At 54.4% G+C, this 15,220-nt stretch overlaps 1 protein-coding gene across 3 annotated transcripts in view; it reads left to right on the top strand.

Moving 5' to 3' along the window:
* LOC140717713 (calpain-1 catalytic subunit-like) overlaps nt 1–15,220 on the top strand; it is a 75,480-nt gene that overhangs the window by 33,935 nt on the left and 26,325 nt on the right. Inside the window, exons 9-13 of one of the 3 annotated variants that reach the window (XM_073031391.1) lie at nt 5,626–5,700; nt 9,006–9,166; nt 11,614–11,783; nt 12,014–12,025; nt 12,949–13,160. In XM_073031391.1, the coding sequence (XP_072887492.1) occupies nt 5,626–5,700; nt 9,006–9,166; nt 11,614–11,783; nt 12,014–12,025; nt 12,949–13,160 (630 nt within the window). Of the gene's footprint in view, nt 1–5,625; nt 5,701–9,005; nt 9,167–11,613; nt 11,784–12,013; nt 12,047–12,948; nt 13,161–15,220 lie in introns of all 3 variants that reach the window. The other 2 variants (XM_073031389.1, XM_073031392.1) reach the window with 2 other exon arrangements.

The raw sequence follows: 15,220 nt of genomic DNA, 5'->3' as shown, positions 1-15,220 counted from the left end.
CTCCCAGTGTCTCACTTCATCCCCCCTCTCCCCCACCCACCTTCCCCCTCACCTGGTCTCACCTATCACCTCCCAGTGTCTCACTTCATCCCCCTCTCCCCCACCAACCCACCTTCCCCCTCACCTGGTCTCAACTCTCACCTCCCAGTGTCTCACTTCATCCCCCCTCTCCCCCACTCACCCACCTTCCCTCTCACCTGGTCTCACCTATCACCTCCCAGTGTCTCACTTCATCCCCCCTCTCCCCACTCACCCACCTTCCCCCTCACCTGGTCTCACCTATCACCTCCCAGTGTCTCACTTCATCCCCCCTCTCCCCCACCCACCCACCTTCCCCCTCACCTGGTCACACCTATCACCTCCCAGTGTCTCACTTCATCCTCCCTCTCCCCCACCCACCCACCTTCCCCCTCACCTGGTCTCACCCATCACCTCCCAGTGTCTCACTTCATCCCCCCTCTCCCCCACCCACCCCACCTTCCCCCTCACCTGGTCTCACCCATCACCTCCCAGTGTCTCACTTCATCCCCCCTCTCCCCCGACCCACCCACCTTCCCCCTCACCTGGTCTCGCCTATCACCTCCCAGTGTCACACTTCATCCCCCCTCTCCCCCACCCACCTTCCCCCTCACCTGGTCTCACCCATCACCTCCCAGTGTCTCACTTCATCCCCCCTCTCCCCCACCCACCCACCTTCCCCCTCACCTGGTCTCACCTATCACCTCCCAGTGTCTCACTTCATCCCCCCTCTCCCCCGACCCACCCACCTTCCCCCTCACCTGGTCTCGCCTATCACCTCCCAGTGTCTCACTTCATCCCCCCTCTCCCCACCCACCCACCTTCCCCCTCACCTGGTCTCACTTATCACCTCCCAGTGTCTCACTTCATCCCCCCTCTCCCCACCCACCCACCTTCCCCCTCACCTGGTCTCACCTATCACCTCCCAGTGTCTCACTTCATCCCCCCTCTCCCCACTCACCCACCTTCCCCCTCACCTGTGCCCTCCCGCCCTCCCCAACCCTACCTTTCCCCCTCCTTTTCCAGTCCTGATGAAGGGTCTCGGCCCGAAACGTCGAGTGTCCGCTCCACGCTGCCTGACCTGCTGAGTTCCGCCAGCGCTGTGTGTGTGTGTGTGTGTGTGTGTGTGTGTGAGGGTTAAGGAGCAGGCGGTCGAACGGCCGCCCGTTGCCGTGGACACCGGACACGGTGTCGCTGTGCGGAGGGAGTGTTCAGGGGCGGACTGGCTGGTCCGGGATCTGAAAGGTCGAAGGGAAGGAGCCATTCCTGAACCCGGCGGTGTGGGCCCTCAGGCTCCCGTGCCCCCTGCCCGACGGGAGCTGTGAGAAGATGGCGGGGATCTTCGATGATGGATGTACCCTTCTTGTGGCAGCCCTTCCTGCAGATACCACTGAAAGGAGGTTCGCTTTGGAGGGACCAGCCGGGGTGGGTCTCACACAGTGAATGATCGGGCACCGAGGGGTGTGGTAGAACAGAGGGATCTGGGAATACTGGTCCATAACTCCTTGAAAGTGGCATCACAGGTAGATGGGGTCATAAAGAAAGCTGTTGGCACCTTGGCCTTTATAAGTCAATGTATTGAGTACTGGAGAGGGGATGTTGTGTTGAAGTTGTATAAGACGTTGGTGAGGCCTGATTTGGAGTATTGTGTGTAGTTTTGGTCACCTACCTACAGGAGAGACGTAAATAAGGTTGAAAGAGCACAGAGAGAATTTACAAGGTTGTTGCCGGGTCTGGAGGACCCGAGTTATAGGGAAAGATCGAATAGGTCAGGACTTTATTCCCTGGAATGTAGAAGATTGAGGGGAGATTTGACAGAGGTATACAAAATTATTAGGGGTATAGATAGGGCAAATGCAAGCAGGCTTTTTTCAGTGAGGTTGGGTGGGACGACAACCAGAGGTCATGGGTTAAGGGTGAAAGGTGAAAAGTTTAAGAGGAACATGTGGGGAAACTCTTCTTCACTCGGAGGGTGGTGAGAGTGTGGAACGGGCTGACAGTGCAAGTGGTGGATGCGAGCTCGATTCCAACGTTGAAGAGAGTTTGGATGGGCGCATGGATGGGAGGAGTGTGGAGGGCTGTGGTCCCGGTGTGGGTTAATGGGAGTAGGCAGCTTAAATGGTTCAGCATGGACTAGATGGGCCAAAGAGCCTGTTTCTGTGCTGTATTTATCTATGACTGTGGCCCAGTGCTTAAATCAACCAAACCTTGGATCTTCCTTGTTCTTGGTGATAGGCCAGCTGCCTCACCTCATCTCACCTTGGTTAGAAACATGGAAAATAGGTGCAGGAGTAGGCCATTCGGCCCTTCGAGCCTGCACCACCATTCAGTATGATCATGGCTGATCATCCAACTCAGAACCCTGTACCTGCTTTCTCTCCATACCCCCTGATCCCTTTAGCCACAAGGGCCATATCTAACTCCCTCTTAAATATAGCCAATGAACCGGCCTCGACTGTTTCCTGTGGCAGAGAATTCCACAACAGATTCACCACTCTCTGTGTGAAGAAGTTTTTCCTCATCTTGGTCCTAAAAGGCTTCCCCTTTCTCCTTAAACTGTGACCCCTCGTTCTGGACTTCCCCAACATCAGAAACAATCTTCCTGCATCTAGCCTGTCCAATCCCTTTAGAATTTTATACATTTCAATAAGATCCCCCCTCAATCTTCTAAATTCCAGTGAGTATAAGCCTAGTCAATCCAGTCTTCATATGAAAGTCCTGCCATCCCAGGAATCAATCTGGTGAACCTTCTCTGTACTCCCTCTATGGCAAGAATGTCTTTCCTCAGATTAGAGGACCAAAACTGCACACAATACTCTAGGTGCGGTCTCACCAAGGCCTTGTACAACTGCAGTAGAACCTCCCTGCTCCTGTACTCAAATCCTTTTGCTATGAATGCCAACATACCATTTGCCTTTTTCACCGCCTGCTGTACCTGCATGCCCACCTTCAATGACTGGTGTACAATGACACCCAGGTCTCGTTGCACCTCCCCTTTTCCTAATCGGCCACCATTCAGATAATAATCTGTTTTCCTGTTCTTGCAACCAAAGTGGATAACCTCACATTTATCCACATTAAATTGCATCTGCCATGAATTTGCCCACTCACCTAACCTATCCAAGTCACCCTGCATCCTCTTAGCATCCTCCTCACAGCTAACACCACCGCCCAGCTTCGTGTTGTCCGCAAACTTGGAGATGCTGCATTTAATTCCCTTGTCTATATCATTAATATATATTGTAAACAACTGGGGTCCCAGCACTGAGCCTTGCGGTACCCCACTAGTCACTGCCTGCCATTCTGAAAAGGTCCCGTTTACTCCCACTCTTTGCTTCCTGTCTGCCAACCAATTCTCTATCCACATCAATACCATACCCCCAATACCGTGTGCTTTAAGTTTGCACACTAATCTCCTGTGTGGGACCTTGTCAAAAGCTTTTTGAAAATCTAAATATACCACATCCACTGGCTCTCCCCTATCCACTCTACTAGTTACATCTTCAAAAAATTCTGTAAGATTCGTCAGACATGATTTTTCTTTCACAAATCCATGTTGACTTTGTCCGATGATTTCACCTCTTTCCAAATGTGCTGTTATCACATCTTTGATAACCGACTCTAGCATTTTCCCCATCACTGATGTCAGACTAACCGGTCTATAATTCCCCGGTTTCTCTCTCCCTCCTTTTTTAAAAAGTGGGGTTACATTAGCTACCCTCCAATCCTCAGGAACTAATCCAGAATCTAAGGAGTTTTGAAAAATTATCACTAATGCATCCACTATTTCTTGGGCTACTTCCTTAAGCACTCTGGGATGCAGACCATCTGGCCCTGGGGATTTATCTGCCTTTAATCCCTTCAATTTACCTAACACCACTTCCCTACTAACATGTATTTCCCTCAGTTCCTCCATCTCACTAGACCCTCGGTCCCTTACTATTTCCGGAAGATTATTTATGTCCTCCTTAGTGAAGACAGAACCAGTTATTCAATTGGTCTGCCATGTCCTTGTTCCCTATGATCAATTCACCTGTTTCTGACTGTAAGGGACTTACATTTGTCTTGACCAATCTTTTTCTTTTCACATATCTATAAAAGCTTTTACAGTCAGTTTTTATGTTCCCTGCCAGCTTTCTCTCATAATCTTTTTTCCCTTTCCTAATTAAGCCCTTTGTCCTCCTCTGCTGGTCTCTGAATTTCTCCCAGTTCTCAGGTGTGCTGCTTTTTCTGGCTAATTTATATGTTTCTTCTTTGGACTTGATACTATCCCTAATTTCCCTTGTCAGCCACGGGTACACTACCTTCCCTGGTTTATTCTTTTGCCAAACTGGGATGAACAATTGTTGTAGTTCATCCATGCGATCTTTAAATGCTTGCCATTGCATATCCACCGTCAACCCTTTAAGTATCATTTGCCAGGGTATCTTAGCTAATTCACGTCTCATACCTTCAAAGTTACCCTTCTTTAAGTTCAGAACCTTTGTTTCTGAATTAACTATGTCACTCTCCACCTTAATGAAGAATTCCACCATATTATGGTCACTCTTACCCAAGGGGCCTCGCACGACAAGATTGCAAACTAACCCTTCCTCATTGCTCAATACCCAATCTAGAATGGCCTGCTCTCTAGTTGGTTCCTCGACATGTTGGTTCAGAAAACCATCCCACATACATTCCAAGAAATCCTCTTCCTCAGCACCCTTACCAATTTGGTTCACCCAGTCTATATGTAGATTGAAGTCACCCATTATAACTACTGTTCCTTTATTGCACACGTTTCTAATTTCCTGGTTAATGCTATCCCCAACCTCACTACTACTGTTAGGTGGCCTGTACACAACTCCCACCAGCGTTTTCTGCCCCGTAGTGTTATGCAGCCCGACCACATTCTGCCACATGCACTTGCCTCCAAATCCAGAGGGAAGCTAGAGACCGTTGTTTGCCACGATCCTTTGCTAGACTAACGAAGTATTCAGTTGCTTTCCTTGCTGTGTCGGCCTCCAGCCAGAAGTCACTAGGATTCACTAGCACCATCTTAAACTGGACGTGCCCGTGATGACCGCGTTCCGTCCGCTACTCTCGACAACGCCTCCCATTACTTGGGTGAGGAACAGCCGAAACAGAGGACAGTAAAAACAGCCGAGGGGTTCACCGGAGTCTCTAACCACCCCCCCCCCCCCCCCGCCATTCGTGACGTTTACCGGGAGTGTTGTAGGGCCCAAAGTATTGTTCAGGATCCCGGCCACCCGTCCCACAATCTCTCTGACCCACTACCGTCAGGGAGGAGGTACAGGAGCATCAGGACTGGCACTGTCAGACTGGGTAACGGCTTCCTCCCTCAGGCTGTGAGACTGACGAACACCCTGCCTCCACTGAGGTCTCGTCACCAGGACACCGAGCTGCTTCCTGTTAACCTGAGCTGTGCACTGCATGCATTTTGAATGATATTAACTTCTTTGTGGCAATATTTTGTTTTATGTGTCGGGTGTGATGGATGTTGAGTGGGTGCACTGTGGTCCCGGAGGAATGCCGTTTTGTTAGGTTATGAATACTGTCTGGATGGAGATGGACTTCAACCAACACGACAATCCCATTTTCCCACAGATCCAGTGAGTGGAATCACGTCGATCCCGGCCACCGCAGGGAGATGCAGGTGAAGTTGGAGGATGGGGAGTTCTGGTGAGTTTGACGTGTCAGATTCTCCGTGGCTGCAGGCAACACAGCAGGGCGGTGTGGGAGATGTCGGAGGGTGTGTGAAGTCTGTGTTGGGTATGTGTGGGAGATGTCGGAGGGTGTGTGAAGTCTGTGTTGGGTATGTGTGGGAGATGTCGGAGGGTGTGTGAAGTCTGTGTTGGGTGTGTGTGGGAGATGTCGGAGGGTGTGTGAAGTCTGTGTTGGGTGTGTGTGGGAGATGTCGGAGGGTGTGTGAAGTCTGTGTTGGGTGTGTGTGGGAGATGTCGGAGGGTGTGTGAAGTCTGTGTTGGGTGTGTGTGGGAGATGTCGGAGGGTGTGTGAAGTCTGTGTTGGGTGTGTGTGGGAGATGTCGGAGGGTGTGTGAAGTCTGTGTTGGGTGTGTGTGGGAGATGTCGGAGGGTGTGTGAAGTCTGTGTTGGGTGTGTGTGGGAGATGTCGGAGGGTGTGTGAAGTCTGTGTTGTGTGTGTGTGGGAGATGTCGGAGGGTGTGTGAAGTCTGTGTTGGGTGTGTGTGGGAGATGTCGGAGGGTGTGTGAAGTCTGTGTTGGGTGTGTGTGGGAGATGTCGGAGGGTGTGTGAAGTCTGTGTTGGATGTGTGGGAGATGTCGGAGGGTGTGTGAAGTCTGTGTTGGGTGTGTGTGGGAGATGTCGGAGGGTGTGTGAAGTCTGTGTTGGGTGTGTGTGGGAGATGTCGGAGGGTGTGTGAAGTCTGTGTTGGGTGTGTGTGGGAGATGTCGGAGGGTGTGTGAAGTCTGTGTTGGGTGTGTGTGGGAGATGTCGGAGGGTGTGTGAAGTCTGTGTTGGGTGTGTGTGGGAGATGTCGGAGGGTGTGTGGGAGATGTCGGAGGGTGTGTGAAGTCTGTGTTGGGTGTGTGTGGGAGATGTCGGAGGGTGTGTGGGAGATGTCGGAGGGTGTGTGAAGTCTGTGTTGGGTGTGTGTGGGAGATGTCGGAGGGTGTGTGAAGTCTGTGTTGGGTGTGTGTGGGAGATGTCGGAGGGTGTGTGAAGTCTGTGTTGGGTGTGTGTGGGAGATGTCGGAGGGTGTGTGAAGTCTGTGTTGGGTGTGTGTGGGAGATGTTGGAGGGTGTGTGAAGACTGTGTTGGGTGTGTGTGGGAGATGTCGGAGGGTGTGTGAAGTCTGTGTTGGGTGTGTGTGGGAGATGTCGGAGGGTGTGTGAAGTCTGTGTTGGATGTGTGGGAGATGTCGGAGGGTGTGTGAAGTCTGTCTTGGGTGTGTGTGGGAGATGTCGGAGGGTGTGTGAAGTCTGTGTTGGGTGTGTGTGGGAGATGTCGGAGGGTGTGTGAAGTCTGTGTTGGGTGTGTGTGGGAGATGTCGGAGGGTGTGAAGTCTGTGTTGGGTGTGTGTGGGAGATGTCGGAGGGTGTGTGAAGTCTGTGTTGGGTGTGTGTGGGAGATGTCGGAGGGTGTGTGAAGTCTGTGTTGGGTATGTGTGGGAGATGTCGGAGGGTGTGTGAAGTCTGTGTTGGGTGTGTGGGAGATGTCGGAGGGTGTGTGAAGTCTGTGTTGGGTGTGTGTGGGAGATGTCGGAGGGTGTGTGAAGTCTGTGTTGGGTGTGTGGGAGATGTCGGAGGGTGTGTGAAGTCTGTGTTGGGTGTGTGTGGGAGATGTCGGAGGGTGTGTGAAGTCTGTGTTGGGTGTGTGTGGGAGATGTCGGAGGGTGTGTGAAGTCTGTGTTGGGTGTGTGTGGGAGATGTAGGAGGGTGTGTGATGTCTGTGTTGGGTGTGTGTGGGAGATGTCGGAGGGTGTGTGAAGTCTGTGTTGTGTGTGTGTGGGAGATGTAGGAGGGTGTGTGAAGTCTGTGTTGGGTGTGTGTGGGAGATGTCGGAGGGTGTGTGATGTCTGTGTTGGGTGTGAGTGGGAGATGTCGGAGGGTGTGTGAAGTCTGTGTTGGGTGTGTGGGAGATGTCGGAGGGTGTGTGAAGTCTGTGTTGGGTGTGTGGGAGATGTCGGAGGGTGTGTGAAGTCTGTGTTGGGTGTGTGTGGGAGATGTCGGAGGGTGTGTGAAGTCTGTGTTGGGTGTGTGTGGGAGATGTCGGAGGGTGTGTGAAGTCTGTGTTGGGTGTGTGTGGGAGATGTCGGAGGGTTTGTGTGGGAGATGTCGGAGGGTGTGTGAAGTCTGTGTTGGGTGTGTGTGGGAGATGTTGGAGGGTGTGTGAAGTCTGTGTTGTGTGTGTGGGAGATGTCGGAGGGTGTGTGAAGTCTGTGTTGTGTGTGTGGGAGATGTCGGAGGGTGTGTGGGAGATGTCGGAGGGTGTGTGAAGTCTGTGTTGTGTGTGTGGGAGATGTCGGAGGGTGTGTGAAGTCTGTGTTGTGTGTGTGGGAGATGTCGGAGGGTGTGTGGGAGATGTCGGAGGGTGTGTGAAGTCTGTGTTGTGTGTGTGGGAGATGTCGGAGGGTGTGTGGGAGATGTCGGAGGGTGTGTGAAGTCTGTGTTGGGTGTGTGTGGGAGATGTAGGAGGGTGTGTGAAGTCTGTGTTGTGTGTGTGTGGGAGATGTCGGAGGGTGTGTGATGTCTGTGTTGGGTGTGTGTGGGAGATGTCGGAGGGTGTGTGAAGTCTGTGTTGGGTGTGTGGGAGATGTTGGAGGGTGTGTGAAGACTGTGTTGGGTGTGTGGGAGATGTCGGAGGGTGTGTGAAGTCTGTGTTGGGTGTGTGGGAGATGTCGGAGGGTGTGTGAAGTCTGTGTTGGGTGTGTGTGGGAGATGTCGGAGGGTGTGTGAAGTCTGTGTTGGGTGTGTGTGGGAGATGTCGGAGGGTGTGTGAAGTCTGTGTTGGGTGTGTGTGGGAGATGTCGGAGGATGTGTGAAGTCTGTCTTGGGAAGTGTCAGTGGGTCTGTGTGTCAGTAACGTTTGGAGCTGTAGGCCAGTGCAATCTCACAGTAACCATATGACCCCACGGGGCCCCCGGTATTGTCATGTGGTTGAGTGTATGTGTGGATGTGTTTGTGTCGCTGTGAGTGTCCCCAAAAGACCATAAGATGTACAGTCAGAATTAGGCCATTCAGCCCATCGAGTCTTCTCCGCTATTCCATCATGGCTCACCGCGGATCCCAATCAACCCCACACACCTGCTTTCTCGCCATATCCTGTGATGCCCTGACCGATCAGGAAACTATCAACTTCCACCTTAAATATACCCGTGGACTTGACCTCCCCTGCTGTCTGTGGCAGAGCGTTCCACAGATTCACTACTCTGATGCACACACTGTGTGTGTGCGCTCACAACCACCCCTCACCCGTTTAACTGCCCGTTCCCCCCTCCCCGCCAGGATGTCGTTTGCGGACTTCCAGAGGGAGTTCAACCGGCTGGAGATCTGTAACCTGACGGCGGACGCGTTGTGCTCGGACAGGCTGCACTCCTGGAGCACCTCGCTGTACGAGGGGTCGTGGAGACCGGGGAGCACGGCCGGAGGGTGCAGGAACTTCCCAGGTACGGAGCGCACAGCCCCACCCACCCACCCTCAGTTCCTCCCTGTCAACTCTCTCCAGACCACACTTGTATGTCCATCCTTCACTCCAGGGAAAACCATCCCACCGATTCCACACCTACATCGAAACAAGTGGTGTTAACCCGAGGACGTACGGGGGGTGAGGAGCGAAGGGTGGGGGGCATTCCGGCATATCATCACACACTCCCTCCACAGGACACGGTGGACCCATCAACCACCGACCACGCACGGTGTTGGGAGGTGGGAGGCAACCAGAGTACCAGAGGTAAACCCCTCACACACACACACACACACACACACACACACACACACACACACACACACACACACACACACGCACACACACACACACCCTCACACACACACACACACACCCTCACACACACACACACACACACACACACAGAAACACACACACTCACACACACGCACACACACCCTCACACACGCGCACTCACACACACGCACACAGAAACTCACACACACACACACATGCACACAGAAACTCACACGCACACACAGACACGCACACACACAAACTCACACACATACACACAAACTCAGACACACTCACACACACACACAAACTCACACGCACACACACTCACACAAACTCACACACACACACTCAGACAAACTCACACACTTTCCGGAAGGAAAGTTTGCATGTGGGACCCGATCTCCTGGCGTAACCCAGGTCTGTGGTCTCGAAGCTCGGTCGGGGTGGGTTCAACCACCCTCCCACCCGTCCGCCTGTCTGCTCTGGGGTTTAACAGCAGCTTGGCCTGGCTCTGATGCAGTCTGTAGTCAAGGTAGAGTTGTGGAGCAGTACAGCACAGAAACAGAGCCTTCAGCCCATCTAATCTGTGCCTCATCCTAACCACACGCACCTCGTTCAGAGACCTGCATAGCTCTCCCATCTGCTGGCAGCCCGTTCCAGATTCACACAACCTTATGAGTGACAAGATGCCTCCTCGGGCTCTCCCAAAATGTCCCCTTGCCTGGAGTGACGGGCTGTGGGTGGGGCCTACTCTGGGCAGTGGCGAGGCCTGACGGTGATTGGCAGAGCCTCTGTGATTGACTGGCCATGGACGATGGCTCCTGTTGATTGACAGGTCATGGGCAGGGACTGGCACTGAGTGACAGGTCATGGGAGGGATCTCAGCAGGGGATAGGCCCTGCTCTGGGCCTGAATGGTGATTGACAGGACATAGGTGGGGCTTTGTGGTGATTGACAGGCTGCGCATGGCTCTGTGATTGACAGGCCATTGGCTGGCGATCTCTGTGATTAGCGAGCTGAGGGAGGAGCCTCTAACATTGAGAGGTCAAGTGTGAGTCCTCTCTCTGACAGTGTGGCCTCCGTCTGATTGATGGGACGTGGGTGTGGCCTCTCTCTGACTGATGGGATGTGGGTGTGGCCTCTCTGATTGATGGGATGTGGGTGTGGCCCCTCTGACTGATGGGATGTGGGTGTGGCCTCTCTATGATTGATGGGACGTGGGTGTGGCCTCTCTCTGACTGATGGGAGGTGGGTGTGGCCCCTCTCTGACTGATGGGAGGTGGGTGTGGCCCCTCTGACTGATGGGAGGTGGGTGTGGCCCCTCTCTGACTGATGGGAGGTGGGTGTGGCCCCTCTGACTGATGGGAGGTGGGTGTGGCCTCTCTGATTGATGGGATGTGGGTGTGGCCCCTCTGACTGATGGGAGGTGGGTGTGGCCCCTCTCTGACTGATGGGATGTGGGTGTGGCCTCTGACTAATGGGATGTGGGTGTGGCCTCTCTCTGATTGATGGGATGTGGGTGTGGCCTCTCTCTGATTGATGGGATGTGGGTGTGGCCTCTCTCTGATTGATGGGATGTGGGTGTGGCCTCTGACTAATGGGATGTGGGTGTGGCCTCTCTCTGATTGATGGGATGTGGGTGTGGCCTCTCTCTGATTGATGGGATGTGGGTGTGGCCTCTCTCTGATTGATGGGATGTGGGCGAGGCCTGTCTCAGATTGATGGGATGTGGGTGTGGCCTCTCTCAGATTGATGGGATGTGGGTGTGGCCCCTCTCTGACTGATGGGATGTGGGTGTGGCCCCTCTCTGATTGATGGGATGTGGGTGTGGCCTCTCTCTGATTGATGGGATGTGGGTGTGGCCTCTCTCTGATTGATGGGATGTGGGCGAGGCCTGTCTCAGATTGATGGGATGTGGGTGTGGCCTCTCTCAGATTGATGGGATGTGGGTGTGGCCCCTCTCTGACTGATGGGATGTGGGTGTGGCCTCTGATTGATGGGATGTGGGCGAGGCCTGTCTCAGATTGATGGGATGTGGGTGTGGCCTCTCTCTGATTGATGGGATGTGGGCGAGGCCTGTCTCAGATTGATGGGACGGGTCTGATCGGTTAGTTGTCTCTGCCTGACGGTCTGCCCGTCCCTCTCCAGCCACGTTCTGGATTAATCCTCAGTTTAAGATGGAGCTGCGGGAGGAGGATGATGACTCTGAGCACCAGGAATCGGGCTGTAGCTTCCTCATCGCCCTGATGCAGAAGAACCGTCGCCGACTCCGCCAGGACGGACAGGACATGGAGACCATCGGCTTCGCCATCTACGAGGTTTGCTCCCTCTCTGCGGGTCTCGGGGGGTGCACTCCTCCCCACAAGATCCCCCACCTCTAGCCTGCCCTCCCTTCGAGGTGACCCCACCCTCCGACCCACACGGGAGGCGGGACGGAACGGAGGCCAAGTGGGGGTGTCGGGGTTGGTGTGGTGTCGGGTACTGAGTAGGTAGGCCATTCGGCCTGCGGGGCCGCTCCTTGCCTGATTCTCTCTCTGCTTCTCCACAGGTACCCCAAGAGGTAAGAACCTCCCTGCCGCAGGTACCCTCCCTCGGGTGACAGGGGACCCCCGAACGGGGTGCGTGGGTCTGGTGTGTGAGGGATTATTTTGAATGCACACAGGTCAGAGCTAAGGAAGGGGGGGGCACGTTATTAAAAAGGGTGGGGACAGTGTGGGGGCAGTATTTTGTGTGGTTGTGAAAGGGGCGGGGTTTCTGAAAGAGGGTGGGGCTGCAGCGAGGGGGTGGGGCAGAGGTCTGAGTGGTTGCAAAAGGGGAGGGGCAGCCGAAAAGGGGTGGGGTTACCAGGAAAAGCAAGGGGGTTGGTGTTACAGCAAAGGGTAGGGAGTAGGGACGAGGTGAGTGGGGGGGAGGAGTGAGGGGGTAGAATGGTTTGAGGGTGTGGGGCGGGCTTACGGTGACAGATTGGGATGGAGGGCGGAGCTATGGCAAAGAGGCGTGGTTACGGCAAGGGAGTGGCTGACGAGTGGGCGGAGCTGAGTGGGTAGGCGGGGACAGAGGTGAGAGGGCGGAGTTAAGAACGGCTGCAGTAGGGACCCAGGGATAGGAATGGGGGCGGAGTTACCATGGGTGAGTAGCCGTGACAACGGTTATGCCACCGGGGGTGCGGTCTATGCTAGGTGGGCGGAGTTTGTTGAGGCTCCGTGAGATTGGCGGCTGAGGGGGCGTGGCTTCTACGACTGGGCGGGGCGAAGGCGAGGAGGCAGGGTCACAGAGGTGGGTGTGACCACAACTGGGGTCCGAGTGAATGCGAGGCCGGAGTGGTTACAGTGGAGGGTGGGGTTGTGGCACTGTGACAATTGAAGCTGATCTTTTGTTTCTCTCCCCACGGTCGCTGACTGCCCCGTTGAGTGTTGCCTTCCTGCTCGGGTTTCCCGCTTTCTGCTCTCCCCACCCCTGATCCCCGCTCTCGCTGTGTTCCAGTACGCCGGGCGGTCGGCCGTCCACCTGAAGCGCGACTTCTTCCTGACGCACGGGTCGCGCGCCCGCTCGGAGCTCTTCATCAACCTCCGGGAGGTGAGCAGCCGCTTCAGGCTGCCGCCGGGAGAGTACATCATCGTCCCGTCCACCTTCGAACCCAACAAGGAGGGCGACTTCTGCCTGAGGGTCTTTTCCGAGAAGCAAGCCCATTCTGAGTAAGTGACCTGCTCTACCACAGCATGTCCCCAGGTCCTTGGCAAGTCTACGGGTCCAATACGAACCAAATCCCAGGGTTCCTATTTACCAAATACCCGGGTCCCCAGTCACCAAATACTCGGGTCCCCATCATCACCAAATACCCGGGTCCCCATCATTACCAAATACCCGGGTCCCCAGTCACCAAATACCCGGGTCTCCATCATCACCAAATACCCAGGTCCCCATCATCACCAAATACCCGGGTCCCCATCATCACCAAATACCCGGGTTCCCATCATCACCAAATACCCGTGTCCCCAGTCACCAAATACCCGGGTCCCCATCATCACCAAATACCCGTGTCCCCAGTCACCAAATACCCGGGTCCCCATCATCACCAAATACCCGGGTCCCCATCATCACCAAATACCCGGGTCCCCATCATCACCAAATACCCGGGTCCACATCATCACCAAATACCCGGGTCCACATCATCACCAAATACCCGGGTCCCCATCATCACCAAATACCCGTGTCCCCAGTCACCAAATATCCGGGTCCCCATCATCACCAAATACCCGGGTCCCCATCATCACCAAATACCCAGGTCCCCAGTCACCAAATATCTGGGTCCCCATCATCACCAAATACCTGGGTCCCCAGTCACCAAATACCCGGGTCCCCATCATCACCAAATACCCAGGTCCCCAGTCACCAAATATCTGGGTCCCCATCATCACCAAATACCTGGGTCCCCAGTCACCAAATACCTGGGTCCCCATCATCACCAAATACCCGGGTCCCCATCATCACCAAATACCCGGGTCCCCTTCATCACCAAATACCAGTGACCCCAGTCACCAAATACCTGGGTCCCCATCATCACCAAATACCCGGGTCCCCATCATCACCAAATACCCGGGTCCCCTTCATCACCAAATACCAGTGACCCCAGTCACCAAATACCCGGGTCCCCATCATTACCAAATACCCGGGTCCCCAGTCACCAAATACCCGGGTCCCCATCATCACCAAATACCCGTGTCCCCAGTCACCAAATACCCGGGTCCCCATCATCACCAAATACCCGGGTCCCCAGTCACCAAATATCCGGGTCCCCATCATCAGCAAATACCTGGGTCCCCAGTCACCAAATACCCAGGTCCCCATCATCACCAAATACCTGAGTCCCCATCATCACCAAATACCCGGGTCCCCATCATCACCAAATTCCCGGGTCCCCAACATCACCAAATCCTGGGTCCCCATCATCACCAAATACACGGGTCCCCATCATCACCAAATACCCGGGTCCCCATCATCACCAAATCCTGGGTCCCCATCATCACCAAATACCCGGGTCCCCATCATCACCAAATACCCGGGTCCCCATCATCACCAAATCCTGGGTCCCCATCATCACCAAATACCCGGGTCCCCATCATCACCAAATACCCGGGTCCCCATCATCACCAAATCCTGGGTCCCCATCATCACCAAATACCCGGGTCCCCATCATCACCAAATACCCGGGTCCCCAGTCACCAAATACCTGGGTCCCCATCATCACCAAATACCTGGGTCCCCAGTCACCAAATACCCGGGTCCTCTTCATCACCAAATACCCGGGTCCCCATCATCACCAAATACATGGGTCCCCAGTCACCAAATACCCGGGTCCCCATCATCACCAAATACCCGGGTCCCCATCATCACCAAATACATGGGTCCCCAGTCACCAAATACCCGGGTCCCCATCATCACCAAATTCTGGGTCCCCATCATCACCAAATACCCGGGTCCCCATCATCACCAAATACCCGGGTCCCCATCATCACCAAATTCTGGGTCCCCATCATCACCAAATACCCGGGTCCCCATCATCACCAAATACCCGGGTCCCCATCATCACCAAATACCCGGGTCCCCATCATCACCAAATCCTGGGTCCCCATCATCACCAAATCCTGGGTCCCCTTCATCACCAAATACCCGGGTCCCCATCATCACCAAATACCCGGGTCCCCAGTCACCAAATACCTGGGTCCCCATTATCACTAAATACCCGGGTCCCCAT

This window comes from Hemitrygon akajei, chromosome 28 (assembly GCF_048418815.1).
Source record: "Hemitrygon akajei chromosome 28, sHemAka1.3, whole genome shotgun sequence".
Classification (NCBI taxonomy): domain Eukaryota; kingdom Metazoa; phylum Chordata; class Chondrichthyes; order Myliobatiformes; family Dasyatidae; genus Hemitrygon; species Hemitrygon akajei.
Note: the sequence above shows the minus strand (reverse complement) of the source record. Positions and strands in the feature narration are given on the sequence as shown.